The 27,023-nt window shown below is 44.7% G+C and overlaps 3 protein-coding genes across 3 annotated transcripts; all 3 read right to left on the bottom strand.

The window, feature by feature from the left end:
- Positions 1–8,268: 8,268 nt before the first annotated feature.
- On the bottom strand, positions 8,269–13,849 carry LOC137412296 (uncharacterized). The gene is made up of 4 exons (XM_068097560.2): positions 13,693–13,849; positions 13,435–13,517; positions 9,785–10,376; positions 8,269–9,502 (listed from the first exon to the last, which is right to left on the bottom strand). Exons 2-4 carry the CDS (start codon positions 13,478–13,480, stop codon positions 9,406–9,408), a joined length of 735 nt encoding a protein of 244 aa, XP_067953661.2. The 5' UTR covers positions 13,481–13,517; positions 13,693–13,849; the 3' UTR covers positions 8,269–9,405.
- A 3,430-nt stretch (positions 13,850–17,279) lies between these two features.
- On the bottom strand, positions 17,280–22,293 carry LOC137412297 (uncharacterized). The gene is made up of 3 exons (XM_068097561.2): positions 21,075–22,293; positions 19,158–19,413; positions 17,280–18,814 (listed from the first exon to the last, which is right to left on the bottom strand). Exons 1-3 carry the CDS (start codon positions 21,301–21,303, stop codon positions 17,704–17,706), a joined length of 1,596 nt encoding a protein of 531 aa, XP_067953662.2. The 5' UTR covers positions 21,304–22,293; the 3' UTR covers positions 17,280–17,703.
- A 330-nt stretch (positions 22,294–22,623) lies between these two features.
- On the bottom strand, positions 22,624–26,341 carry LOC137412298 (large ribosomal subunit protein bL17m). Its single transcript, XM_078767950.1, has 3 exons — positions 26,026–26,341; positions 25,778–25,806; positions 22,624–24,327 (listed from the first exon to the last, which is right to left on the bottom strand). The coding sequence occupies exons 1-3, from the start codon at positions 26,225–26,227 to the stop codon at positions 23,950–23,952; spliced, it is 609 nt and encodes a 202-aa protein (XP_078624076.1). The 5' UTR covers positions 26,228–26,341; the 3' UTR covers positions 22,624–23,949.
- Between the last annotated feature and the right edge of the window lie 682 nt (positions 26,342–27,023).

Below are 27,023 nucleotides of genomic sequence, written 5' to 3'. Positions count from 1 at the left end.
GTCATACACCGCCCAAAATAACAGACGGGAAAATGCCGAGATATATATATTTTGTTTAAATCGCGGCATGCTCAATCGTACACCGCCCGAAATAACAGACGGGAAAATGCCGAGATATATTAAAAATTCGTCCATTTGATGACAATCGTCACGATGAAATATTTAATTTATACGTCGTCACAATAATGTGGAGAGAGGAGCATAGCTTCGTTCACGTGTCGCCACACACGGGAAATTGCCGAGATATATTTTTTTTCAATCGCGGCATGGTCAGTCATACACCGCCTGAAATAACAGACGGGAAAATGCCGAGATATATTAAAAATTCGTCGCCACACACGGGAAATTGCCGAGATATATTTTCACTTTGCACAAAAATAACATCAAGTAATCGAATCAATAGGAATGTCCTGTGCCTATAACATCGACGTTATAGGCACAGCTGCATCTAGGCATTGTGTAACATCGACGCGGCTTTTGTTTTAATTAAAACTTTTTGTACTTGTTTTTAATAAACTAACAATCAGATGTAATCCCAAATCAGTAAGAATGTATGACAATCATCATAAACACAGAGAGTAAGAGTCCTCCAGACCATTGATTCCTCATTAATAAGTTCTGTGGTAAATTATTTCCTCCTTATCTTCTTTGCGTCGGGGAACTGATGGCGATGCCACTCAACAACTTGCAACAGGTACTGGCGCTGCTGTTCATCCTTTGTCAAGACTTGAATGTAGTCCTGTATTAATGCGACACCACGTTCTGCAAAGTCGTTGACAGTGGCAATACCACGCAAGACTTGCTGTGATGACTGAAATGATGGGTCATCGGCCCACTCACCAGGGTCCTTTTCTAGGAAGTCAGTGTTGACTTTGAATGCAGTAAAAATTCGCAGTGAGGCAGAAGTAACAAAATCTGCAACAGTCTTGGCAGCGATGGCTTCTTTTGCTGTAAGATCCACATGTACCCGTGGTTGAGGATTCTCTTGGCATTCTTCTTTAAGAGCAGCCACTATCATTCGCTTGACATCAAGCTCAACACTATTGCCAAACAGAGCAAGTCCTGCCAGTTCTTCGCTGAGGTACCACAAGTGATTGGAAAGCTTTTTGCTGGTGGCTTCGGCAATCACTGAATCAGGATAGAAAATGAGTGCTTTTAAGAGAGCTAGGTCTCCAGCGGGAGCACCAATGGCAGATGGAGCGCTGAACCAGGCTTTGGTATACACTGCTCCAACAAATGCTGTAAAACGCTTTATGCCAGTGAGTTCCTTTGGGGTCAGTCGGAACTGATCACGGAACAAGTAGATCTTGATTCCATAAATCACACGGGCCATCCATCTTGCCCGATGCATGGCTCCTGGCTGCATGAACCTGAATCCTCTCGGAGGACGCTCACCAAACAGAATAATAGTCAACTCAAGAAGTTCACGGTAGTCATCTCGGAGTTGGCCCGATTCCAGTTTCTGGATGCAGAATGAAACGACATCTTCTTTGCAACTTAAAAATACACCTGAAACTACAGAGTCCAGGTCATCAGGCATCATTGGCTTAAACTTGCTTTGGTCAATGGAAATCCAGTTGTTGTTTTTTTTTTGGGTTTTTTTGTATACTGAATCGAGGCTCGTAAAAGAGCTGACATTTATTTCACAAACAAATCAACCAGACAAACAAAATATATAAAAAGAGGGAGCGGAAGACAAGAGAAGGGGAAGCACACAAACACTTGAGGGCACACAACATTTAAGAGCAGGGAGATGTGTGGGAGGGAGAGGGCTTGGGGGTAAGGGGGGTGGCAGAAGTATCAGACACAAGGACACCAAGGACTTCCAGGACAGAAGTTTGTATTTCAAAAAAGTGGAATTGGGGTGAAATTAGCGGGGGTAGAAAAGATCAAGGTTTTGGATGGGAGAAGATAAGAGATGGTGGTGAACAGCTGTTTTAAAGACCTGGAGGGTGGAGTGGGATTGAAGGGAGTGGGGGAGTTTGTTCCAGAGGGGGGAGAAAAGAGGAATGAAGGAGTGAAGGTTAGCTCTTTCACGAGCCTCGATTCTGTATACAAAAAAAAAAAAAATCCCGCTAAATAAAACTTACTACATGGTGATGGTTCTTACGCGACATCCAGAGCATGTTAATTTATACATCCTACCTGTTCTAAGGTAATCCCTATCCCACCGACTCAACAATATACATATACATATACACACATATATATATATATAGTAAAAATAATGAACATTTAAAAACTTTAACCAAAGCCATGGCAATGTCTAATAATCAAACTGCGAATAAAGCTGAATCCCATGGTGCGTCATATGAAGTATGTAGTCCCTCCCATGGTGAAATTTTTTTGTTCATCGGACCAAGAGTTGCAGAGAAAAAAAATTCATACTGCTTGGATGAAAAGCTATACTTGTCGAATTATGACGTCATAATGAAGTCACGGATGACATCATCATCAACATCTTATTCCCCATGGGGAGTACTTGACAATGAGCCATGTTTCAATTTTTTCCATGTAGCGGTTTCGGAGACATTGATGTGTGTTTTTTTCCAAGATGGCACCCGTAGACGTGACCTATGACGTCATGCTTGTGAATAAAAAAATTCTACAGGCGGAGGCATTTCTATGGTGAAAATGTCGTGTGCATTGAACCAACGGTTGCCGAGAAAATGAATTTGTAAAATGCAGACACGTATGTATACGTACGCCACACGTACGCACGCACCCGATCGCTTAACCCTGCTTTTCACTTCGCGAGCGCAGGGTAATTACTGGAAACAGGAGGCACTGCATTAGCGACACAGCGACGTCCCCAGAAAATGATGTAACCAGCAGCAACTAGCTGCATACAAAATAATAACAATAAATCCGGTTAAGACGCTCAATAGTTGTGATAAAGTTATTTTGTTTGTATGGAACATGATTTACCATGGAATTCGCACCCATTCCTCTTTTCTCTTGGAGTGAAAGTTTTATAAAAACCCACTAAATCGACCTCCCCGCAACTTTCCCACGCTCCCCACTTACGGCTTTGGGTTCTTCTTGCTCAGTCAGTCGCCTTATCTTTCAGCTCTTGTCTTGTGCACAATCTTGCGCTACCGTTTACCTTGCGCTCCTTCTCTCTCTTCCCCTCACGGTTACTTACTCACTTTTCTCGATCCTCCTCCTCCTTCTCCTCCTCTCCCTCCATAAAACCCCTCCCCCCACCTTTCCCTCCCAAGCACCCCTCCTGTACCTCTTGGATAAATACCACTAATTCTCTCACCCTCACCTTTTTGTTTTCCTTGTGCTGTTTAAAGTCCAACTCACCTGGAATTTCATCTCACCTGCTGCCCTTTCTGTAAAAACGCTCGTCCTGCATCTGCACATTGGGGATAAAAATATCAGGAGATGAAGCTGCGATCAGAGAATATCTGATGGAAAGTGCAGTCAATATGTTATTTTCACTTTGGATCAACAATTCAGTCTGTATACCAAGAGCGGAACGAATATGTTATATAATAACATCACCATGGTTCAAATGTGGGATGGATGTCACAGCTGATCTGAAATGCTGCGTATATGGTCCAGCTGATCCCAAATGCCGCATAGTCATGGCCAAAAATATTGGCACCCTTGCACTTTTTTCAAATAACTCACAGTTTTCTCTGAAAAATAAGTTAAAATTGACAAAAGTATTTGGTCTCCACGATTCTTTATTTCACTGGTAATATTACAGAACCTTTGTTTTTGATTCAGAACATAATATCTCCTTTTAAATCAGAAAATAAAAAGAAATGGAATTGACAAAATTATTGACACCCTCGACTTAATATTTGGTAGCACGGCATTTGGACAAAATAACTGCAGCGAAGCGCTTCCTTTAGCCATGAATGAGCTTCCTTCACCTCTCTACTGGCAGTTTGGTCCACTCAACTTGTGAAAACTGCTCCAGTTCTCAAAGATTTGAAGGGTGCAGTGATGTTTGACTGTAGGGAATGGGATTTAGAACTGGACTCATTGCTGGCCACTTCAGAACAGTCCAGCATTTTGTCTTGAACCATTCCTGAGGGATTTTGAAGTGTGTTTGGGGTCATTGTCCTGCTGCAAGACCCATGACCTTCGACGGAGACCCAGCTTTCTGACACTGGATTGAACATTGCGCTCCAAAATGCCTTGATAATCTCCTGATTTCATGATGCCATGCACACATTCAAGGTACCCAGTGCCAGAGGCAACACAGCAACCCCAAAACATCACTGAACCTCCTCCATGTTTGACTGTAGGGAAGGTGTTCTTTTCTTTGAAGGCTTCATTTTGTTTTCTGTAAACATAGAGATTATGTGCTTTACCAAAAAGCTCAATTTGGTCTCATCTGTCCACAGGACATTCTCCCAGAGGAATTTTGGCTTGTTACTCCCGCTAGGGAGTAAAGGTAGGTTTTCACGGGACACGCGTGTTTGTCCTGTTTGAAATACCCGCCGAACAAAAAACCACTCCTGCGAACAATTGACGACGCTTCCGAACCCCCACGCATGTTTGGCGAACTTTTGGAGCCTAAATTACGAATGTTGGACTTTGCCATTTTTTCAACATTCGCATCCTTCGCGAACCGTTCGCGTGTCCCGTGAAAACCCACCTTAATGCATTCACTCGTGTCCGTGTGTGTGTGCGTGTGTGTGTGTGTGTGTGTGTGTTCGTGTGTTTGTGAACAAGATATCTGGAAAAGTTCTGAACGGATTTGGATGAATGTTGGTGGGATGATTGCCCTTGGGATCAGGAAGAATTGATTAGTTTTTGGTGAAGCTCAGGATATTATTCCCGATCCAGGAATTTTTTGAAGGATTTTTCCATTGGAAGATAGGGCTCATTTTTTTTTAAACATTATCTTCTATATATTCTATATTTAACATTGTGATATGAAAATAGTTTTCATATTTGTTGTAAATGTAGTTTAAACTCGGGGTTATGCGTTAGAGCGGTGTATTTTTTTTAGCAGCGTTGTCTTCAATGTTCAATTTTTTTTCTTTCTAATAAAGACATATTCTGTCATTTTAAAACCACCAAAGTGTGTATTAGGTTTCGCCGTTTCATAAAATGTATCGTTTGATACGTATGATGCTTTAAAAGTGTTTTTTTTTTGTTTTGTTTGTTTTTACCTCAGAAGAGATATCAACATTTAGCTCAGCAAATGTCATTCGCGGTGTCAGTATTTGATGAACTTATAAAGACTTAGTTCCAGACTTGTCAATGGCTGAGGTATATTAACAAACGAATAAACAGATTTGGCAAAATTCCAACTTTTTAAAAAAAGATCGCATATTCACCCAGGGTTGTGAGAGGCTGAAGAAGAAGAAACCTCGCATGACCAAATACCAGACCCAGAGCAGACCAGACCAGACCCAGGCTTCCTAGACCAAATAAATAATTCTGGTTCTGGCTCTGCGATTTTCAGCGGGAGTAACGCATTCGATCGTGTCCGTCCGTGTGTGTGTGTTCGTATGTTCGTGTGTTTGTGAACAAGATATCTGGAAAAGTTCTGAACGGATTTGGATGAAAGTTGGTGGGATGATTGCCCTTGGGATAAGGAAGAATTGATTAGTTTTTGGTGAAGCTCAGGATATTATTCCGGATCCAGGAATTTTTTTGGGAAAGATTTTTTCTGTTTTACTGCATTAAAGCTTTTATTCTTATTCTTAAATGATATTTTTCTCCTCTAATTCCGAGATATATCAAAATAAATTATCTGACAGTTAGGGCTTACTTTCTTTTTCATTTATTGTTTTGGGGAGAGGGGATGTTAGACAAAACGTATTATTCCAACTAAACCCACGGCGGGAGTATGCGCTCTACTGAGTGGCGTTCTAGTTCAGGTATGTATTAGCAAACTCCATTCAGGCTTTCTTATGTCTCTCTCTCTCTCTCTCTCTCTCTCTCTCTCTCTCTCTCTCTCTCTCTCTCTCTCTCTCTCTCTCTCTCTCTCTCTTTCTCTCTCTCAGCAGTGGAGTCCTCCTGGGTCTCCTACGATAGAACCCCCTTTCAATGAGACGGCAACGTTTGCTGCAAGTTGAAACTGTCGTTCCTTGTGTCTGAAGGTCAGCTTGAATCTGTTTGGCAGTTGATCGAGGTGCTTTCTCCACCATTTGAACAATCCTTCGCTGCAATCTTCAATCAAGTTTTCTCTTGCGGCCACGTCCAGGGAGGTTGGCTACAGTGCCATGGGCCTTAAGCTTCCTGATAACATTGCATACGGTGGACATAGGAACATCAAGGTCTCTGGAGATGGACTTGTAGCCTTGAGATTGTCCATGCTTGGCTATAATCTTGTGTTTGACCTCCTCGGACAATTCTCTGGTTTTCTTTCTTTTCTCCATGCTCATTGCGGTACACACAGTGACACAAAACAGCAGAATGACTCGTTTTCTCCATTCAAACTGGTTGAATGAGTGATTTTTATATTGCAGGCACCTGCAACTCAGCACAGGTAAGTTCAATTCCAAAATAAAGCAGAATCACCTGCTTGAAATCTAATTATTTCTTACAACTTTAAAAGGTGCTAATAATATTGTCCGGGCCATTTTAGGATATCTGTTTGGAATAAGCGAAGATTTAGCAATTTTTTTCAGCTTTTTTTGTTTTGTTCCACTGCAACCTAAAGAAATGCATATGTGGATACCAAAATATGTTTTTTATTTCAACAATTTTCTGGAAGAAATGGAGCATTATTTGAAAAAAGTGTAAGGGCGTCAATATTTTTGGCCACGACTGTATATGGACCAGCTGATCCAAAATTCTGCATATATGGTCCAGCTGATCCGAAATGCTGCATAGATGGTTCAGCTGATCTGAAATGCTGCATATATGGTCCAGCTGATGCAACATGCTGCATATATGGTCCAGCTGATCCAAAATGCTGCATATATGGTCCAGCTGATCCAAAATGCTGCATATATGGTCCAGCTGATCCATCCAGCTGATGAGCAGAACGGATCTTCGTCAAACTTTCAGGGGTTTGTAAGTAAGTGCCAAGGAGTGTTTTAGACCAAAAAAATTGAAATATTTGAGAAAAAGGTCAATTTTTGGGGGGATTAAAAAAAACCTCTAGTGCATTAGTCTTTTTGATTGATCGACTGTAATATACAAGCACAGATATGCATAAATCAATACAAAACAATTACCAGACATTTGAACACAAATAATAAAACAAATCAGAGTCAATCAGACAATTCCAGAAGCAGTCAAAGTAGGTGGTAAGTCTTCTCCTTCTTCCAGAACGTCATCAAATATGTTAGTTTCTTTTTTTCTTGAGCAACGCTGGGTACTCCAGCTATAAACACTTATATACTTTACTCAGGGTACAGATACAAATACAACTTTGTGTGGGGGGTAACATAGGCTATTGTGGCCGCTGCCCCATGCGGGGGTAGAGGGAGGGATGTAAATTATCTATGTAAATGTGTACCGTGTAGCGCCACCTGGTGTTGGTGGCAGACGGTATTACAATTTACTTTTTCACCTGGGCGACACCGGCAAACTTCAGTAAGTGCCGTATATATGGTACATCTGACATGGTCCTTTGTTACGAACTGCACCTGTACACCATCCAGTGACGTCCATCCCTAATACTGACTGGCATCATATAATGAACTGTCTCCATCATGATGTCCTTGTGATCACATGATGTTACCAAGAGGAAACAACCATGGCTGCGGACAATGGTCCAGAACACGACACCATCACCTGCATCAAACCATGGATGTGTGTGATTTCTGTGTTTGGCATATTTATGACAACGAGTTTTTATTGAACCAGAAACGTCACCGAGTATAACAAGAAGATAAGCGTCACACTTACTGTGTCCCACCTTGCATACTGTGGCGAGGTGAATATAGGATCTCACGAACCAGTCTTCCTGCGATGTCAATAAAATGTCTTCCTGTGAGTGGCTGGGACTCATTCACATCAAGTTTGTTTGTCCTAATGTATTTCAGCACAACCAACAACACCCATCCCACCCGAACACTCATCCTTACCTCGTTTCGATCAGAGGGAAACACCTGCTGTTGATGAGTCCCTGCGCCCAAAACTCGCCTTACCTTCCTGGTGATTTAATTACCCCAGACGGGGAACCATGCTCTCGATGCCCGACCTTTACCGATTAATTACGTACGGCCGAGTGGAACCGTAAGTGGGACATCAGCAAGTCTAGCGTAACAAATCAGTGGGGTACAACATCTTGTCTATTTATTACGCACCAATTCTAACCAATGGAGGAAACAGACAATCGAGCAGGTTTTGAAAATCTGTATTCGTGTTAACAAAGGCATGTATTCACAGGCAGGTATTTACAAAAAGCAATGTTGCAAAGAAACAGTCTTAACCCCAAGCACGTAAAGAACCCATTATACATTTTGCCTTTACATTAAAAACACAACATAGGTATGCCCCACCCAACCGGGAAAATTAGACAAGGGGGGTAGAGAGACGAATAAGAAGAATCGTGACGTATTTTCAACCCCTTGCTCACCAGCAGGTCCACGTGGGTCACAACATGAGAGAGAGGGGGGGAAGGGAGGAGGGAAAGAACAAGGATGGTGTGGTGCACTGTGTGTGTAATGTCGCAAGAGGTTCAGGTGTGTGCAATGAGTGCACAAGAGGGAACTGTGAGGATGCGAGGATTCCCTCTCTGGCAGTGCTGAACTGGCGCAGTGTGGATAATGCTGATAACGCTGGCATGGCCAGGCTTGGTGGTGATGGCAGCACTGAAATGGCTTTGAATGCATGTTTTGTAATGTAATGTGTGCATGGCTGTGCTGTACGAAAGTGCTGGGAAGGAGGGGATTAAGAGGGATGGGGAGAGTGATTAGAAGGGATTGATGAAGAGGGATTTTAGAAAGATGGTCGAACCTGCTTTACACACACAACACATTTCCCTGTCCCCGATACAAGAGGAGAGGTAATTTAACAAAACAAAATTACTCTGAAAATATTGAATCCAAGGATGTGTTGAGTGCAACTTTCTTTCCACGACTGCAACAACATCTTTATTGTGATGCCACAGGATCATGTATAATTGGTACGGAATGAAGAGAAACTAGTCGAAGCAACGAAGAACAAGCCAAACAGAGCTATGTCACAGTCATGATGTCACCTCGGAACCATGTTGGAGACCGTACAGAACTAATGGAGAACTAATACAATCATCAGGGGGTTAAAATAATTGAGTTAACAAATGCCAATGAAGATCCAATAATATACCAATAACAGAAGGAAGTGACAAAAATGAGACGTTTCTACAGATTGAGGGGCTGAAGCAATGTGCCATTCGGCCAATACAGTGAGCATGGCCTTAAAAATCCCTGTTTCCCAACCGTACGATGGATCGTTAAAAAGGTCTTCCGCAGATCTTGATCGATGCTCTATCCTCTACTCCTGGATAGGGATTTCAGCAAGTTCTTCCACATGCTCCTCCATAGATTCCACAAAGTCCTGGATGGAAGCCAAGCTATTCTGGATGACATTGCTGGTGGAGAAAAACAGGGCTGAAGTTAGTTCGTTAAGATCTCAAGATGTTTCTGAAGCTATTCGTTTCCCTGAGGCCAGAACTCATGGGACGGAGATGCTTTGCAGAGCATCTGGATTCTAGATTGTACTTTTGGGTCACTCTCATGGTGGAAAATGATTGGTTTTATAACTAGTCAAATGGCACAAGTATGAATGACATTTAAGTCTGACCACACTCGATCCATAACATGTACATTATTTACCAAAAATCCTGGAACCATTCCCTATTCTGCTCACTCACCTGATTCTCTGTCCCTCCTGGGATTCACGGATCTGCTGGGCGAGTTCCTGGCCCTGCTTGGCCAAGTCTTCGGTGTATTTGCACACCTCAGCCAAGCGCAGTGAGATCTTCTCTGAAACCTGCTCCAGCTCTGCGCTGGTCTGCTCCTCCAGATCCTTCAACCACCTATTCATATCTTGCAAGGCGTTCTCCCCGACGCGTCTTGCCTCATTTGCTGCTACTTCAGCCATTTTCCTCGCCCTCTCTTGTGCCGGTTCGGCTTGTTCTTGAACTTCCTTGAGCCAGGCCGAAGCCAGGGACTTGGCTTCTTTTGCCATTTCCTCAGCGTAGATTGACACATCTTCGGTGAGCTCACTGGCGAACACTTTGAGTTGATCTACAGCTGGTTCATAGTTATCAACTGCGGCCTGTGAAAGCGTCTCACCATACTGGCGTGCCTTGTCAGCAACCGACTCGGCATAGACCTTGGTCCTGTGGGCGATGGGGCTGAGGTAACCTTCGGCAGAGTCGAGGAAGGGTTGTAGTGCCTTGGAGAGCTCCTCTAGGTGACTCTGAGGAGGAGTTTCTTCAAAGAAGATGGTCGCTGTGGCACCTGTGCGCACGGATGAAGAGACCAATTGGAGATTGAAGAAGCTAATGGACACCACAATATAGATACAAGCTCTTCATTAGAACGAGCAATCATGAAACTAGAAAAACAAGGCAAAAATCTTGTGTATAACTTGAATTGGAGCAATGACCTAAAAATCAAAGAAAGAGCTGCAAAGAAAGAGGTAGCAAAGGCGCAGGAGGCATGTAGGAAAATGTTCGGAGAACGCTTGGATTTGAAGAGGGTCAGAAAGCAGTATTCAGGATTGCAAAGCAGATAGCGAAAGAGAGGTGTGATGCGATGGGGGTGAGTTGCTTGAAGGATGAAGTGGGACAAATCGTTGTCGACCCAGATGGATTTAAAGGAAGATGGAAAAGATATATGGAAATGCTGTTGAATACAGAGAATGAATGGGATGGAAACATAGAGAGTAACCCAGTTTTAGGACCGGCAGAGAAGATAACTGAGAAGGAAGTTGAGGAAGCGATAAAAGCAATGAAGGGTAGAAAAGCGGGAGGGCCGACGGGAGTTGTGGGAGATATGTTGAAGGCAGCAGGAAGTTGGGGTGTGAAGAGAATGACAGAGATCTGTAATCTGGTGGTGAAAGAAGGCCGCATTCCAGTGTATTGGGAACTGAGTACCCTCGTCCCTCTATACAAGGGGAAAGGTGACGCTCTGGAGTGTGGCTCGTACCGAGCGATAAAGTTATTGGAGCATGGAATGAAGGTATTGGAAAGGGTGTTGGAGAGGAGGATAAGGAAGAAAGTGAAGATCGGCGAAATGCAGTTTGGATTCATGCCAGGAAGAGGAACGACAGACGCGCTTTTTCATTGTGAGGCAGTTGCAGGAGAAGTACATGGAGAAGAGGAAGAAGTTGTTTCTTGGGTTTGTTGATCTGGAGAAAGCATTCGATCGGGTTCCACGCAAAGTATTGACATGGGCATTGAGGAAGTTAGGAGTGGAGGAATGGTTGATCAGAGTAGTGAGGGCAATGTACAAAAGAGCGCGCACAGCTGTAAGGACGAAGGACGGGAACAGTGGTGAGTTTGAGGTGAAGGTGGGAGTGCATCAGGGGTCGGTACGAAGTCCACTACTATTTGTAGCTGTGATGGAGGTGCTGGCTCAGAACGTAAAGGAGGGTTTACTGTGGGAGTTGTTGTATGCAGATGATCTGGTGTTCATTGCAGAAAGTATGGATGGACTGAAGGAAAAGATGAACACGTGGAAGGAATGTATGGAGACAAAAGGTCTGAAGGTGAATATCAGAAAGACGAAGGTGATGGCAAGTGGTAAAGCATGTGGTGAGGTGGAAAGAACTGGGAAGTGGCCCTGTGCTGTGTGTAGGAAGGGTGTCGGAGTGAACTCCATTCAGTGAACAATGTGCGCTGAGTGGGTTCATCAAAAATGTAGTGGTCTGAGAGGGTCATTAACCAGTGTGGCAGCTACATTCAAATGTAAGGTGTGCACAGAGGGAGCTGCAGATGGAGGAAATGTTGAGTTGGATCTTGGAGACGGCGTGAAGCTGGAAGGTGTGAAAACATTTTGCTACCTCGGAGACATGCTGAATGGAGAAGGTGGATCAGACTCGGCAACGGTTGCTCGAGTGAGATGTGCATGGAAGAAGTTTCGGGAATTGAGTGGCGTGCTGATGATGAGGGGAGTGTCGTTGAAGCTGAAGGGAAAGGTGTATGCTGCATGTGTGAGAAGTGTTATGATTTATGGGAGCGAGACATGGGTAATGAACGTAGAGCAGCAACGAAGGTTGGAAAGGGTGGAAATGCGAATGGTTCGACGGATGTGCGGAGTATCGTTGAGAGAGAGGAAGACAAATGATAAATTGCGAAAGATGATGGGAATAGAGCCTGTGATTGATGCTGTGAAGAGGAACAGATTGAGATGGTTTGGTCATGTGTTGAGGAAGGATGAAAGTGACTGGTTGAGAAGAGTGATGGAAATGAATGTAGAAGGAAGTAGAAGACGGGGAAGACCGAGAAAGACTTGGCTAAAGATGGTGGAAGAAGAAATGCGGGCAAGGGGGTTAACAAGGAGAGATGCAGAAAATAGGGCAAAATGGAGAAGATTGTCATGGGGACCGCAAGGCTAACCCCTGCTCTGGCAGGGAAAATGGCCTTTAAAATGCATGTTGTTGTTGTTGTGACCTAAAAATATGGTTTAAATTCACCTCATTCAAAACCAGAGCATCCACGTCCAAGCACCACAGTACAACCACACAAAGAAGAGGCATCCTAATACAATTGTTCCAGTATTATCATTGCTACGATGTACATTGTAAAAAATTATACAGCAGAGAGGCATTCAAATGGGGGGTGAGATTGGTGATGGACAAGGCACATGATAGAGTGTCTCGAAAACCTGAACTTTAGGATCTCTCGGGGTTTAAGGACACTAGAGGCCAGAACTTCAATCTCTCATAATTGTTGGGATCTCACGCCACAGCAGATTGGAAGCCTGTGGTAGCGCAGATTGGAGCCATCACTCGTGCAAAGACCACATGATCTACGAGGTGAGGGTCCCGATCACGGCACTGCTAGACATTTCGTTCATATGCATGTTGGACTGAGGAGGGGCCAGCTTGGGTCAGCATCCAGTTTGTCACCCTCAGGTGTGCAAGGGTCTCTGAGTGCCTCTGTTTTGTCGCTGAAGCAGTGCTGCCGGTACAGGTTCAGATTGGAAATTGGAGTTTGGACAAGGTTCCCCTAACTTCACCAACTATTCGTAACATTAACCTCCTCTTTGGTTAAACACACTGGAGGATCTTTATCTATAGCCAGATGTGTCAATGTTAGCTGACTGATGTTCCGGCTTAAAGTCCTTCCGATGGACGGTGCACACCTGGATGCCTCTCCCTGCATGCGAAACACCGACCGACAGTTTACATAGTCGAGAATTAAACCCATACAATAGACAGCTCATGCAAGGTAAGTAACTTATACCTCTATGCACCATGCATCCTGTCGGACATTGCTGTGGAGTAAACTAATTTATCAATCTTCCTCGGTACTGATAGCGCAGGTTGTGTGGAGCTCATATGGATTCTTACCAGCCAGCAGAATGACGCAGAGCAACGAAATTGCTTGCAGTTGCATGGTTGTTTTATACTGCAGGTGTTTCAAGTTCACAAATCTGTAGAGAGACACACACACACAACCATTAGTTTGACTCCAACAACTACTCTCAACCAATTCTAATCACAGGCATCAACTGCAGAGAGAAGAGGAACGCTCTCAGGTGTGCAGTCAGGCTCAGGAAGTAAGGACACTAAACCCATGGCTTGAAGACCCATCACCAAAGTACTCACCTTAAGGTGTCCAATCTCCGTCTGACTAACTCACGACCAACAGACCCTTATATACATGCACGAGGCTGCCACGCACTGCACGAGCTAAAGTTCCAAGTTTGTGACACGTAAGTGGTGACGCCAACAAACCGCCATAAAAGAAATCACGGTGTGACACGTCTTTGTTTTCGCCGTGCTTTGTTACCCAATAGGGCAACGAGTCAAGGTCGAAGCTAAACCGAGGACCCCGCTGTTTGCACAAACCCAGTTGAGAAAGCTGGATCATCGGTTCAACATCGCAACTCGCTTGAGTTGGTAACCTTACCGGCAAGGAAAGGTTGATGTAACCAAGATGGACCTTGAATGGAGTACAAATGGTCTTTAACGGATGTGGTCTAGCACTAGACCCTTCACTCCTGGATTGTGAGAATAGATGAGATAAAGTTGTGGATGAGGGTGATAGGTTCCACCAAAGAAATGGTCTACCTTGAACGACCATTTTAACAATGTGGTGTGCCTTTACTTATTTATTTTATCCATGTCTGAGGTTCTTGGAGGAACTTTGTACATGTAGCACATGCCAGACAAGGACGTTTAGAGACAGTCATGAAATTTCACATAAATGACGACTCTGTAGAGAACAAGAAGCAAATTGACATAGTATCCGGGATTTCAACATGGGATGTACCATGGATAGATTTCAACATGGGAATACCCAATTGAGTATTCATGGAATAGAGGTCGAGGCTCATGGAGAAGCGGAAGCTGAAGAACGTTGATGCACCTCATGGTATTGAAGCGCTCAGTTAGTGTTCATTCACCTCGACTACCACGGGCAGCATCACGGATCATCATCGGTGCTTCATTCTACTCCCCACCCCAAAGCCCTGTGGCTGCTTCCCTCATGGACCACATCAGCGCCACCATTGACAGGATTCAAACTGATCACCAAGATACAGGTAATAGCTTGCAAGTCCCTTACCGGTTTCACTAGCGGGGACGATAACTTTGGTTTTCTGCATTTTTTTCCTAAACCCTTTAACATATTTTACTGAAACTTGGTACATGGCTATAGTATGACAAGTTACAGAACAACTAACAGTTTCAGGACGTTTCGCCAATTTTTCACAAAGTTATGCCCTTTTTGGACTTTGAAAATATCACATCGGTAGGGAACATGTATTGCAAGGCAATTATCGCTGTTGTTGGGGGGGAAATTTTTTTTGGACAAGTATATTGATTTGTGTTTGTACCATGGCTTGAAGACCCATCACCACACACACATTGTGTGGTTGTTTTTTGTGTGTGTGTTTGTTACTTGCAAAATCGAAGATTTTTCAAGTATATTGGTCGGTCGTTTGTGGTTCTGTCTGTTTGTTCGTCACCGGCCTGCAGATCACAATTCTAAACAGATCGTCACGGAACTTCACCAAGTTGTATAGGTCGTCCCAATTGAGAAGCCTATTGTTTTTGGGGTCAAAACGTCAACATAGGCCAAAGGTCACCAACTTTGCCAAATTTCTAAAATCCTCAATTTTCATCCGATTGAGTTGAAATTTGAAGAGGACTTGCATATCTGGTCACTGAATTCAACCACCAAATATTTTTGAAGTCAACGTCGGCCAAAAGGTCAACATAGGCCAAATTTCGAAAATCCTCAATTTTCATCCAATCGACTTGAAATTTGAAGATGACTTGCACATCTGGTCACTGAATTCAACCGCAAATTATATTTTAGGTGAGCATAGGCCAAAAGGTCAACATAGGCCGAATTTCTAAAATCACCAATTTTCATTTGATTGACTTGAAATTCTAAGAGGGTTTACATATATGGTCACTGAATTCAACCGCAAATTATATTTTAGGTGAGCATAGGCCAAAAGGTCAACATAGGCCAAGTTTTTAAAATCCTCAATTTTCATCCGATTGACTTGAAAATTGAACAGCATTTGTACATCGAGTCACTAAATAGGGAAACAAACTATTTTTGAGGTCAAAAGGTCAAAGGTCAACTCAAGGTCAACCTTACAAAATCATTTTTCATCTGAAAAATCTTCACTTTTCTTCTGGTTGACCTGAGCTTTGATCAAGGTTGTCAATTTTAATCTTGATGAAATGGACAATTTGCTGTATCAATGGAATTTTTTTTCTTGGGGGTGGGGGGCAGATTTTGCAAGTATCGTGCTCCACATGACGTCTTCTTGTTTGTTTGTGGGTGTGTGTGTGTGTGTTCTTTTGTGTGCGTGTTTGTTTGTCTGTCTGCTCACTTATACTTGCCGACAGGTCACAATTTTAAACCGACCTTCACGAAACTTCACCGAATAGTCGAGTTGGTAGTCTGACAAAATCCTATATATTTTTGAGGTCAAACGGTCAACATAGGCCAAAGGTCAACCACTTTTTTTCAAATTTCTAAAATGCTCAATTTTCATCCGATTGACTTGAAATTTGAATAGAATTTTCATATCAGCTAACTGAATTCACCCACCATTTTTTAGGTCAACATCGGTCACAAGTTAACCACTTTTTTTCAAATTTCTAAAATCCTCAATTTTCATCCGATTGACTTAAAATTTGAATGGGATTCACATATAAGCTAACTTAATTCAACCACCAACTATTTTTGAGATCAACATAGGCCAAAAGGTCAACGACCATTTCAAATTTCTGAAATCCTCAATTTTCATCCGATTGACTTGAAATTTGAATAGGATTTGCATATCATCTAATTGAATTGAACCACCAACTATTTTTGAGATCAACTTCGGTCAAAAGGTCAACATAGGCCAAATTTCTAAAATTGCCAGTTTTCATGCGATTAACTTCAAATTTGAAGACTATTTCACCTTTTGACCAAATTATTAATTTGCCTTCTCCATATTATCATAATAAAGCTTTGTTAAAAAATTGATGACAAAACTCAAATGGTAAATTTAAATTTCAGGTCAATTGGATGAAAATTGATGATTTTAGGTAATGCTGACCTTTGACCTTTTGACCAAATTATTAATTTGCCTTCATATTATCATCAGGTTTATGTTTTGTATCCCACCGATAAGCCAGATCTGGATTCAGACATGAACCCAAATCGAATCCGCTTGTTCGTTACCTACCAACTCCTCCACTGCTGTGTTTGTTGTTTACTTTGGCATCGCGTGATCTGCTTTGTGCTCAAGATGATGACGTAGAATTGGGGGCGTTTTGGAGAGGTGCGCATGCGCAGTGGAGCTTTACATGATGCGAATGAAACCCGTTTGTTTCTCGTACTTTGTGCCGATTACTGAGTCTGCGTACAGAACACCCACCAAGTTGGGTCCGAATCTGTCACAACCTTTTGATATATCCTGCTTACAGAAAAACGTGAAAACAACCTCAGTCCAACTTTGGGGGCGTAGGTAAATCAATGACCTCACAGTACCATAATATACCTGTACCAGTACTTTAGATGAACACACCAACCATTTCGCCTCGACAAATGCCTTACACTGTGTGGAACCAAAATGTCATTCATGAAGGAACTTATGGAGAGGTTTCGGAAGTTTCAATGTTCCTTTTCAACAGCTCGTTTGTGGTCAACATCGACAACATGACGCAGAAAATCAAACACAAAGCGTCTGCATATCTTTATTTGTGATATTTGATTCTTAATCAAAAAAGAAAATCTTTAAAAGTTAAACTTTAATAATCAAAACCAAATAAACCATTCAAATTGATAAAACAATCCAACCAAACAACAGGACCAGTGTGTGTCACACACCAGAAACGTCTGCCATCTGGAGATTGTCCGACCCACTCACCACGGTCTTCACACACCTGGTGTGATACTTCACTTGGACCTCGAAAGCACCTGCATCAAGGTGATCACCTGTTCGTGTTTTCCTGAAATTGATCAGCTCATTCACAACACAACTGTGCACACTGTAGGTGAAGGTTTCTTCTGATAAGATTTTCAGACTTCCATACTGGGTGAGGATCATGAAGGTGGTAATAGTTGGGTGGTGACCGCTGTACAATTTCCATAGGTTCTGGGATTCACCGTTCAGGTACTTGTTCACGTCTCGGTCGCTCACAATGAGCCACCACAACACGCCACACAATCATAAACAACAAACTGGCAAGCAGAACCAGCACCGGTACTGTGGTCACACTCGATCCAAATATCATCGGTTTACCACGCTCGTCTTGCTTGTGCTCATTGGACGGTGTTCCTAGGGCTTCCACTTCTCCCAGGTCTTGGGACTGCTGCGTCTCGGAGCGCCGAGGAGCGAGTGGAGGGAAATGGTGTTTGGTACCACCATGGGTCGATCGCAGCCCATCTTTGGGATGCAATGAAGATTCTTTGAACAAAAGGGGTGTATTACAGTCAACAACACTGTGAGATACAGTCGTGGAAGGCTTCCCAAATGAGGATTGGACTGTGGGTTCTTGTGTCCTCATGAATATGTCTTGTGTTCGGGGATGTGGCAATCGTGAACCCACCGAGGCCTGTGGTTCAGCAATGGTCGACGAGTGTGATGTGAAGCCCGTAGAAAGGTCTCCCCAAACATTGGTCATCATTTCAAATGGCATTTCACCAAACACCTCATGGAGTTTTGGAGCAAGTGGTGTCTGTTTCTCCAGATGAAAATCCAAGTTTTGGGTTCGATCGACTGGATTTTTGAAAGAAGCATGTCCACCATAACTCCAAGATGGATTGAGCACCTCCATATCCTTGGACATGTGCGATAAATGTAGGGCTGGAGTTGCGACACTGAGCTGCATGTGTTTGATGTCAGACACAGCTGGTGGGGATTTTGTGGCTTGTAAATCCGCCGGCAAGAGGCTCGTCTGGGGCCTCACGGATTGTAGCACGAAGTCAGACATTCCGAGATGACTCTGCTCAAAATGGACAGCAGTGCTGGAATGTTCTCCGGGAAGGCCGTCTTGGAACCCGTTGACGGTGGAGTTGCTAAAGGTAGACACGAGATTGACAAGTCCGTGGGTTATGCTTCGATCCAAATTATCTGCAGAAATGGAGTTGTACCCAGAAGCTGAAAATATCGCTGCAGCAGAAGTTGAAGAACCCGATGTTGGTGATCGAGGAGAGAGCGCGATGGACTTGAGGCCGATCCAAAACACAAAGTACGACTGTACGATGGTCGTCCTGTGGAGTGATACGATGCAACCAACAGTCAGCTCAGGCTACAACACGTGCTAAGTTATTGATCTTTGCTTCCTACAAGTCGGACTACAATTGACGGTACAATTGGACGACAATTGACAGGGTACTCACAAAGCCAGAGTACAATTGACAGGGTACTCACAAAGCCAGAGTACAATTGACAGGGTACACACAAAGCCAGAGTACAATTGACAGGGTACTCACAAAGCCAGAGTACAATTGACAGGGTACTCACAAAGCCAGAGTACAATTGACAGGGTACTCACAAAGCCAGAGTACAATTGACAGGATACTCACAAAGCCAGGGTACAATTGACAGGCTTACGTGAACCGTATCTTCCCGACGTTCCTATCGGGAGCTCGCCACACAAACATCAGCATGCGCTTCAGTGACTTGTCCGTGTGAGTGGCAGTGTCTCCGGGACCCTGGCACTTCAGGAGATGGGAACCAGGAGGTAGGTGAACAAACCGGCCGACGGGCCGACCCTTGGCTGCCATCAGGGAATCCACCATCTGGCCACCATCCGTGGTACGGGCTTGCAGCATGAAGCCCATGAAGTTCCTGGAACTACGGATGGTCACTGATTGGAGAAAATAGATATTGTTATGTCAGTCGGGTGGAGATACTTCAGAACAGGTAGGATGTATAAAAATTAACATGCTCCGGATGTCGGGTAGAATCACCCCATGTAATAAGTTCTGTTTCGCCTGGATGTCGGATAAGTGGCATATCTGTCCCCGTCACGAGGGGGCGGGCATGTTATTTAGCTGTATGTCTAGGGAATAAGGATAAACTATTCCTGTATGTCTTACCCTATGTGATTTATCCTTTGTCCATTATGGCACCGCAATAGACACTAACGCAGGAAGTGCCCATTGGAATTACACTAAATAATAACAATAAAAACCAACCGGAAGCCAGTTCTGAGCACAGCCATTTGGACGCATCAGCTACATGGCCACGGAAGACAGGCAGGCCAAAGACACGCCCAGAGGAGCCGTGATTGGCCAGGGCGGAGCAAGAAGCAACTCGCTATTGGGCGGGAGTTGACCAACAGGAAGGCAGGAGCAAGAAGCTACCCGCTGATTGGTGGAGGGAAGGCCGAGGAGGAAGCAGAGCGCTGATTGGCAAGGAGCACTGATGACGTCAGAGGCGGACTGCACGCTGACAGGTGGAGAGCTGGACAAGTTAGTGGTGACCTGCAGGCATTGGTGGAGAGGGCCGATGACGTCACGAGACGGCCAATAAAAGCACTCTCTGGCCGGCATTTTGTCCTCTTTGGATCCTTTTTGTCTGCCTTTCCTGCCACAGGCAGCTTTACCAGCAAAAGCGGTTGTGTGCCGGCATCGTCACACCATTCTCTTGTTCGTCTGGACATTTGAGAGCTGCAGGTGACAGGCAGAGACGACGCGTGGATGAGCGCTACAGCGTGACGAGGCCGGGGTGAGCGAGACGCCCGGTGAAGCCTGGCAGCGCACAAGCGAGCGGACTGTGGCCTTCTTCCCGCCAAGAACACCACCGTGTCCGAACGATTCCTGACGAGACCCCACGAGCTGATCAGAGATAAGTGCACTAAGTAATCACACTTATTTTATCCAGTTTATCTTTCCCTTCGTCTGTGTTTCTAAGTCTGGTGTGGGGGACGTCCCAGTTAGGAATTTAATTTTACCGTCGCGTTTTTCTTGTTACCAGCATTCCGTTTAATAAACATGCTTATTTTTGTATATTTTAAATCCGGTTCATGCGAGTTATTTTCTTTGCAGGGTTTGGGACTGCCGGCGATCGCGACAGGTAAGCTTGAGCTTCCTCTTCCCCTTTCTGCCCCCGCATATATAAAATCCGCATTTGGGCATCGCCTTCGGAGTAAAAGCTTGCGTTTGGCCTTCCGTGACTCTCCCGGTGTTAACTGAGAGTAGTCACATGACAATATTGAGGACGGGAGGTGGGGGGTCAGAGAGGGTAAGTTGTACATTTGTTGATACATTTGTGTACAAAAATGGCAAACTAGGAACGTCTGTCTGGTTTATCCTCAAGTACAAAACAGCGCTGGGAATCCAGGCTTAATAGGACCTTATAGATGCGACAAGATATTGCAAACCGAGACAATTACAGATGTCTAGAGGCTATGTTCAATGATAGGTCGTTCAACTTCGATGAGGCACACCAATTACTTATCACAACCTAAAATTTGTACATTTAATAACTGTTACTTCACCCCACAATCACAATCCCATTACCCACCTGTAACATCATCTCCTGGGCTGAACACCCGCTGACTCGGAACGATGCTGAGCCAGGGCGTTTTCGACCTCCTGGGGCTAGTTGGGTCATGTTCGGGGGACATCAGTGGACAGGCACTGAGATCAGCACCTCCAGAAAAGCCCCAAACCAGCAAAGAGCTCGTCCTCAGTCCCTGCAACAAGAACAGAACAACGCAACACAGGCCGAGTCGTGACCCCAAACGGTCCATGGCGACTCTGTTTCTCTGGGATCATGGGTTCCTCACCGTGTAACTCGTTCTGTTTAAAGGATTTTTAACTCACTTTCGAAGCTTTCATCTCTCTCCCAACCCCCACCCTTACAAGGCTCACACACCCTGGGTCTCCTGGATCCCAACTTGTACTTCCCAAGCATCTCCACATCCCAAGCCCCGTTCCCGGATGCAGATAATCCTTTGTGCCGCTTCAAATAACGCCAAAGAATTCTTCTTCTTCTACTCTTTGACTGGAGGATTGTCAACATAAAGGAGTGGAAAGTTTTTTTTGAATTCGAGTGAATGAAGAGGGCAAAGGGTTCCACGTTCAACCATTCTGCAAAATCATCTAGAAAGAAAATCCAGTGATAATAATGATAAAAACATCTTCATGTGTTCAACCACACACTTTTCTCGCCACCACAACCAACCAGGCTTCCCACAACCACAACTCGCAACAGTATAAAGTATAAACATTAACGGGGAATCCTCCAGCACATCCTCATTGAGAATTCAGCTTGCACATGATGTTGACAAACCTGGGTGGGTCAACTCGATGCGGTATTCAGGGTAAACCAAACCCTGAGATTGAGAGTCCATCAGGCAAGCGCAACACGCTTCGTGAACTACCATCGGCAGGTAGAACCAAACGCTCGGTCGTGTCATCTTCAGAATGTATCGCACGGGTCAGCACTCAAAAATCCGAGGTCAAAGGGCGTTCACCTGAGCGTGCTCTGTTCACCGCACCGATCGTAAATGTCTCAACAATCTCGACTCTCACGCACATCTTGATAATATTTCTTTCCAAGCACAAAAAGCTCAACCTCGGTTAATTTTTTTTTTTTTTGTGTACAGGATCGAGACTCGTGTAAGAGCTAACATTAATGACCAAAACAATGGAGCGGGAGACCAGATGGGGAGAGGGGGAAGCACACAAGTACAACATTTGAGAGCAGGGACATCGGGAGATCTGTGGGAGTAAGAGGACTTGGGGGGAGGAGGCGTGGGAAGGGGGTGGGGGGTGAGGAAGAGGTAAAAAAAACAGGGATAAAAAACAAAAAACAAAGAGAAGACATGGACACAGCTAGGACTTCGAGGAAAGAAGTCGGTAATTCAGAAAAGTGGACCTGGGGTGAATTATCGGGGGTAGAAAAGATCAAGTGAACCTTGAGCGGGCCGGGCAATGCTATCCTGCACACAACGGCGTATCGTTTGAGCAGCTCCAAGGTGACGAGCCTCAAGGGACAAATCGGCCATCCTTCGATAGATTATAGTGAAACCCCCCTCCCCCCCCCCGAGCCTATAGGTTACTGCAAGAAGGTTGTGAGAATAGTTTATTGGCAGATCATCAATGACAGCAACAGGTGTACAGGTGAGAAAACACAAGCTCTGCATTCTAGTTCTTTGTGGAAAGATAATTATCTGCATTATTTAAATTTGGGACTTGCCTATTGGCATCTCAGGGCTGGGAGGAAAGCCTGAAGGTATGGGCCCTGCCTCTGAGCTGGGGTTTGAATCCCGACCCAGCAATAAACTGTCACCCTGGGGTTTCACATGCAGGACGAGGGTAAGTTAAGTGGATGCACGTTCGTCCAGGTATCCAAGTGTCAGTTCAATATGTTAAAGGGTATGGGGAAAAAAAGTGCAGAAAACCACAGTTGGGACGGACAGACAGACCAAGAGCACACCTATAGTTCCCTCCGTCTGCCAACACTGGTCGTTGTTGAATTTTAAAGATCCCAACATGTGGTGAATCTTAAAAAATTACAAATTCCGTCCCAAATCACTTTCAATCGAACGTCAGACCTGGACAGCCAGTTCATGAAAACAACTTAGGAAAAACATTCCACAGTTGACCCGGAAATGTAGTAATGATTGGGACCGTTCAGAGGTTGTTGCCCGTACGCAATCCAATCCGCTCCCCCGGTCCGGGAAATCGGTGCTCCAATCAAGCAGGGCTTTCCAGTTGGAAATTAAAGATTTTTTTTTTTCTTGAATCAGAATCTCCACACTGGCAAGAACACAGGAAGTTAATCCAAGTTGAACTTTGTACTCTGACCGAATGCCCCTATCAGCTCGTGCCGAGGTAAACCGGTCCATACGATACCCTGGCTGCTGGACTTTTCATCGTCCCATCCTTCGATCTTCCACGGAGCTCCACGATGCATCCGTCACATGGTCACGTTGGGGAACGGAGTGGACACAAATAAGTGATCGCAGCAAGTTTGGTTTAAAAGGAATCGCTAAACGGGTTCAACTTTACACGAAGGATTTCTTGGGAAACTCACTCAACAAGGTGGAATTTACCGATTCGCTGTTTCAATCCAATAATGATTTGTTTAGTGATCGGACAAGCTGAGTTTCCCTTTAATCGAATCAGCACACCATACAAGGAAGAGGGATGCAGGACAGTGGCTTAAGAGGGGATTTCAAACCCCGAGTTGTGGTTCAGAAAAAAAAACAATGTAACGCGAGTCACGTGATATCAATCGTTAAACTCTGTTACGATGATTGGCACAGAGTAAAAACTCTCCATTTGAGTCTTGTGCCACATGGCTGGTTACTCTGTCCAAGTAAGCTGCTTCTCAGGTTCGAGTACGAGTCCACGGAGTCGGGGCAATCCAAGGCAAAACAATCCAGATTCTAACTCGAGTGGGGATTCAGAGGAACTGCAGGTGCCTCAGAGCTCGACACAGGCTCACAGGTCAGGGAGGAATCCGACCGGGACGCCGGGCCGGATTCCAACTTGGGATTCGGTTCCATTGCTTTCGGCTGCAACTTGATTTTGTCCTGCATTTCTTCACGAAGACCCCGGATGAGCGTGTTCAGCAAGGTGTCGTCGGGCGCCCTTCGCTTGATCGGTAGGGGCGGCAGTGGGTTCCCGAGATACTCGATCGCGGAGGTCGGTGCCCTGTCGAGGTTCGCACTGTTCGGTACGCGCACCACTTGCAGGTAAGGGCCGGAACTCTCGGCAAAGCGCGGTGCTAGAACGCGGAACAACTTCGGGATGAGGTCTTTCTCCTGCACAGAAACACGAACACAGTGCATGGACAAATAGATAGATTACTGAACACCAGAAGCCCCTCATGAGGATTTAGGAAATCACAGTTGATTGTGAAACAAATAAACAAAGAGAAAAAAAAAAACACCCTGAAGTGTTGAAAAACCACACACAACATTACTACAGGCAGTAAATATCTCCATCAATGGCTCAGAAGATGCCACCCCTTCATCTAGTACCAGATGAAATCTCTCACATAATATGATCAGACTCAAAATATTGCAAAGCAAGACGGGAGGCATTGTGGAGCATGCTGCCATGCGACAAGGACATTAATCCGGCTATCCCATCTCCAATCTTGTGAATGTTCAAAATCACATTTCATTTAATGGACATTCTTGTCCCATGAGGGTTTGAGGAGTAGAAGCGGCAACTCGACACGGAAAATGACAACGATTCTCCATTTTAAATAAATAAACAAGAAAGCATCTGAAAAAAATGCAAAACCCAGCCACGTCCGTTTGTATTCAGACGTCTTCTTATTCTTCTTCTTCTCTTCTGTATCTCAAACTAACAAAAACGGTTTAAAAAAAATACAAAATGAAAATTGATGATTTTATGCAGCCTTGACCTTTGAGCTTTAGATCTAACTAAATAAATAATCAGCTTCTAGCTTTTGAATGGTGATGGTGAACCAATTATGCGACCCAATATGTAGATTGTTAAAATTTCAAGTCAACTAGATGAAAATTGACGTTTTTATGTGACGCTGACCTTTGACCCGTTGACCTTTTGACGAAATTATGAATTTGCCTTCAACGTATTATTATTTTTAAAAAAAACCCTTCTGCTGTGCAGGGGACAGGCTAACAAATCAATAAGACGTCTTTGTATTATCCTCATCAAAATGAAGTCTTCAAACACGACTACCACTACAACCATAATCAACAATCGTTGTCATTATCACCATCACGACTACTATAATCAACATCATTACCACCATCACCATGATCATCATCACAGTCACCACAATCCTGGCGTTGGCTCAACGTTAAGGTGGCTGTCTTAAGATTTGCGTTCAAGCCCCTGTTGTGCCGCGAAATAACACCAGGTGGGGTTGACTCAGCTCGTCAAAATGAGGACCAGCTAACTGGAAACAGGAGGCACTGCATCAGTGGCACAACCACGCTCCCAGAATTGATGCAACCAGCAGCCACAGGCTGCATATCTAATAAATAAAATTCATCAGATGTCCGTCCATGTGTTTGTTCGTGTTTATTGCAAAGATCGCTGGGCCGACAACCACCTCCGCAACAACCAGTAGACGCCAACACCTCTGCCATCATGATGGTTAATACCAACACCTTTGCCATCACGATGGTTAACACAAACAACTCTGCCAACAAGAGGATCAACACCAATATCATCAACTTCACCACCGCCGTCGCCACCAGCATCACCTGGACTCACCGTAAGCCAAAAGTCGGCTATCTTCATGGCTCGCGCATTCCGATCCCCCAGTTTGCCATATGATCAATGATCTGAGGAGAAGTAGAAAACATAATAAGCTCGTTTCCATCAGGACACCGAAAGGCGAGTGGACACAGACAGACAAGGGAAAGACACACACACACACACACACACACACACACACACACACACACACACACACACACACACACACACACACACACACACACACACACACACACACACACACACGTAAACAGACAGGTGCAGAAAAACCTTCTCTGCGTAAGGCCGAAGTTCGTCCGCTCGTCCCGTCGTCGTCAAAATTCGCTCATGGCGGACAAGCGCAGTGAGCAGGTTCCTGAGCATGTCGGTCCGACTAGCGAGTCCGAGTCCCATTTTCCTCGTTGTCCGGCCATGGCTGATGAACAGCGCCAGAACCAGCCGCATGTCTACACACGAGCTTTGCTTGCTTCAGCAAGCAAACGGAATTTACTTTTCTTCTCCTTTCTTCTTCTCCGATCAAATCGCGTTTTATTTTAAGCATATAAATGATTTAGTACCATAAACTCTCAAGGAAAACAAAAAGAGAACATCACACCCAAAATAAACAAATAAAAGGGTAAATCAAGAGCGCCTACAGTGTGCAGGTACGACCTATCACCTATGCCGACATGGCCACTAATCAGTGCATATAGAACATTCCATAATTATTATTTAATTTATTGACTGAGCAGTATTGACTGCTCGCTCAATCCTATTATCCGATAAGACAGACAATTTTTTTTTTCCCTTGAATAAGTAAGACAGAGAATAAATCAAGAGCGCCTCCTGAGTGTGCAACTACGCCGACATGCCCGCAAAGCATTGCATATAGAATAATCCATGAAGCGCGGTGTTAAGCGCGCTGCTTGTAAGCAAGGAGGAAGCGGACAACGCGGTAAATTGTAAGAGTCTTTATTCGAGAACTCCACTGTAACACTGGAGCGTTCCGGGCTGCGCGCCCGGTGTATATCCTGCGGCCACGCCTACCCCTCGGGTGTGGCCGCCGCCCACTTGGTGCCCGGAATGATGCCCTCACGCCAGTGAGCTTTCGTGTCCGCCACACGCGCCCCCCCAGAATTCCCGCGCACCTGGAGGGCCAGTTTGCGGGGCAAACGGATGACCCGGCCGAAGCGCCCTCTGGCGACTGGCGGCATCCGGGGTGCAGGGATGCCAGCTGGGATGCCTCTTGCTGCACCCAGGA

Source organism: Myxine glutinosa, chromosome 14 (assembly GCF_964187855.1).
Source record: "Myxine glutinosa chromosome 14, kmMyxGlut1.1, whole genome shotgun sequence".
NCBI classification, from domain to species: Eukaryota; Metazoa; Chordata; class Myxini; order Myxiniformes; family Myxinidae; genus Myxine; species Myxine glutinosa.
The sequence above is the reverse complement of the archived record's forward strand: the minus strand, read 5'-3'. Positions and strand labels throughout refer to the sequence as shown.

Coding starts and splice junctions, on each gene's coding strand:
- LOC137412296 (XM_068097560.2), bottom strand. CDS start 13,480: ATGCAACTGCAAGCAATTTCGTTGCTCTGCGTCATTCTGCTGGCTG. Junction 10,377..13,434: donor CTGCGTCATTCTGCTGGCTG/GTAAGAATCCAT, acceptor CCGTGCGCACAG/GTGCCACAGCGACCATCTTC. Junction 9,503..9,784: donor CAGGAGGGACAGAGAATCAG/GTGAGTGAGCAG, acceptor TTTCTCCACCAG/CAATGTCATCCAGAATAGCT.
- LOC137412297 (XM_068097561.2), bottom strand. CDS start 21,303: ATGGACCGTTTGGGGTCACGACTCGGCCTGTGTTGCGTTGTTCTGTTC. Junction 19,414..21,074: donor CCCAGGAGATGATGTTACAG/GTGGGTAATGGG, acceptor TTCTCCAATCAG/TGACCATCCGTAGTTCCAGG. Junction 18,815..19,157: donor GTCGGGAAGATACGGTTCAC/GTAAGCCTGTCA, acceptor ATCACTCCACAG/GACGACCATCGTACAGTCGT.
- LOC137412298 (XM_078767950.1), bottom strand. CDS start 26,227: ATGCGGCTGGTTCTGGCGCTGTTCATCAGCCATGGCCGGACAACGAGG. Junction 25,807..26,025: donor GCACCTGTCTGTTTACGTGT/GTGTGTGTGTGT, acceptor GGAATGCGCGAG/CCATGAAGATAGCCGACTTT. Junction 24,328..25,777: donor TAGCCGACTTTTGGCTTACG/GTGAGTCCAGGT, acceptor GTTTCTGTGCAG/GAGAAAGACCTCATCCCGAA.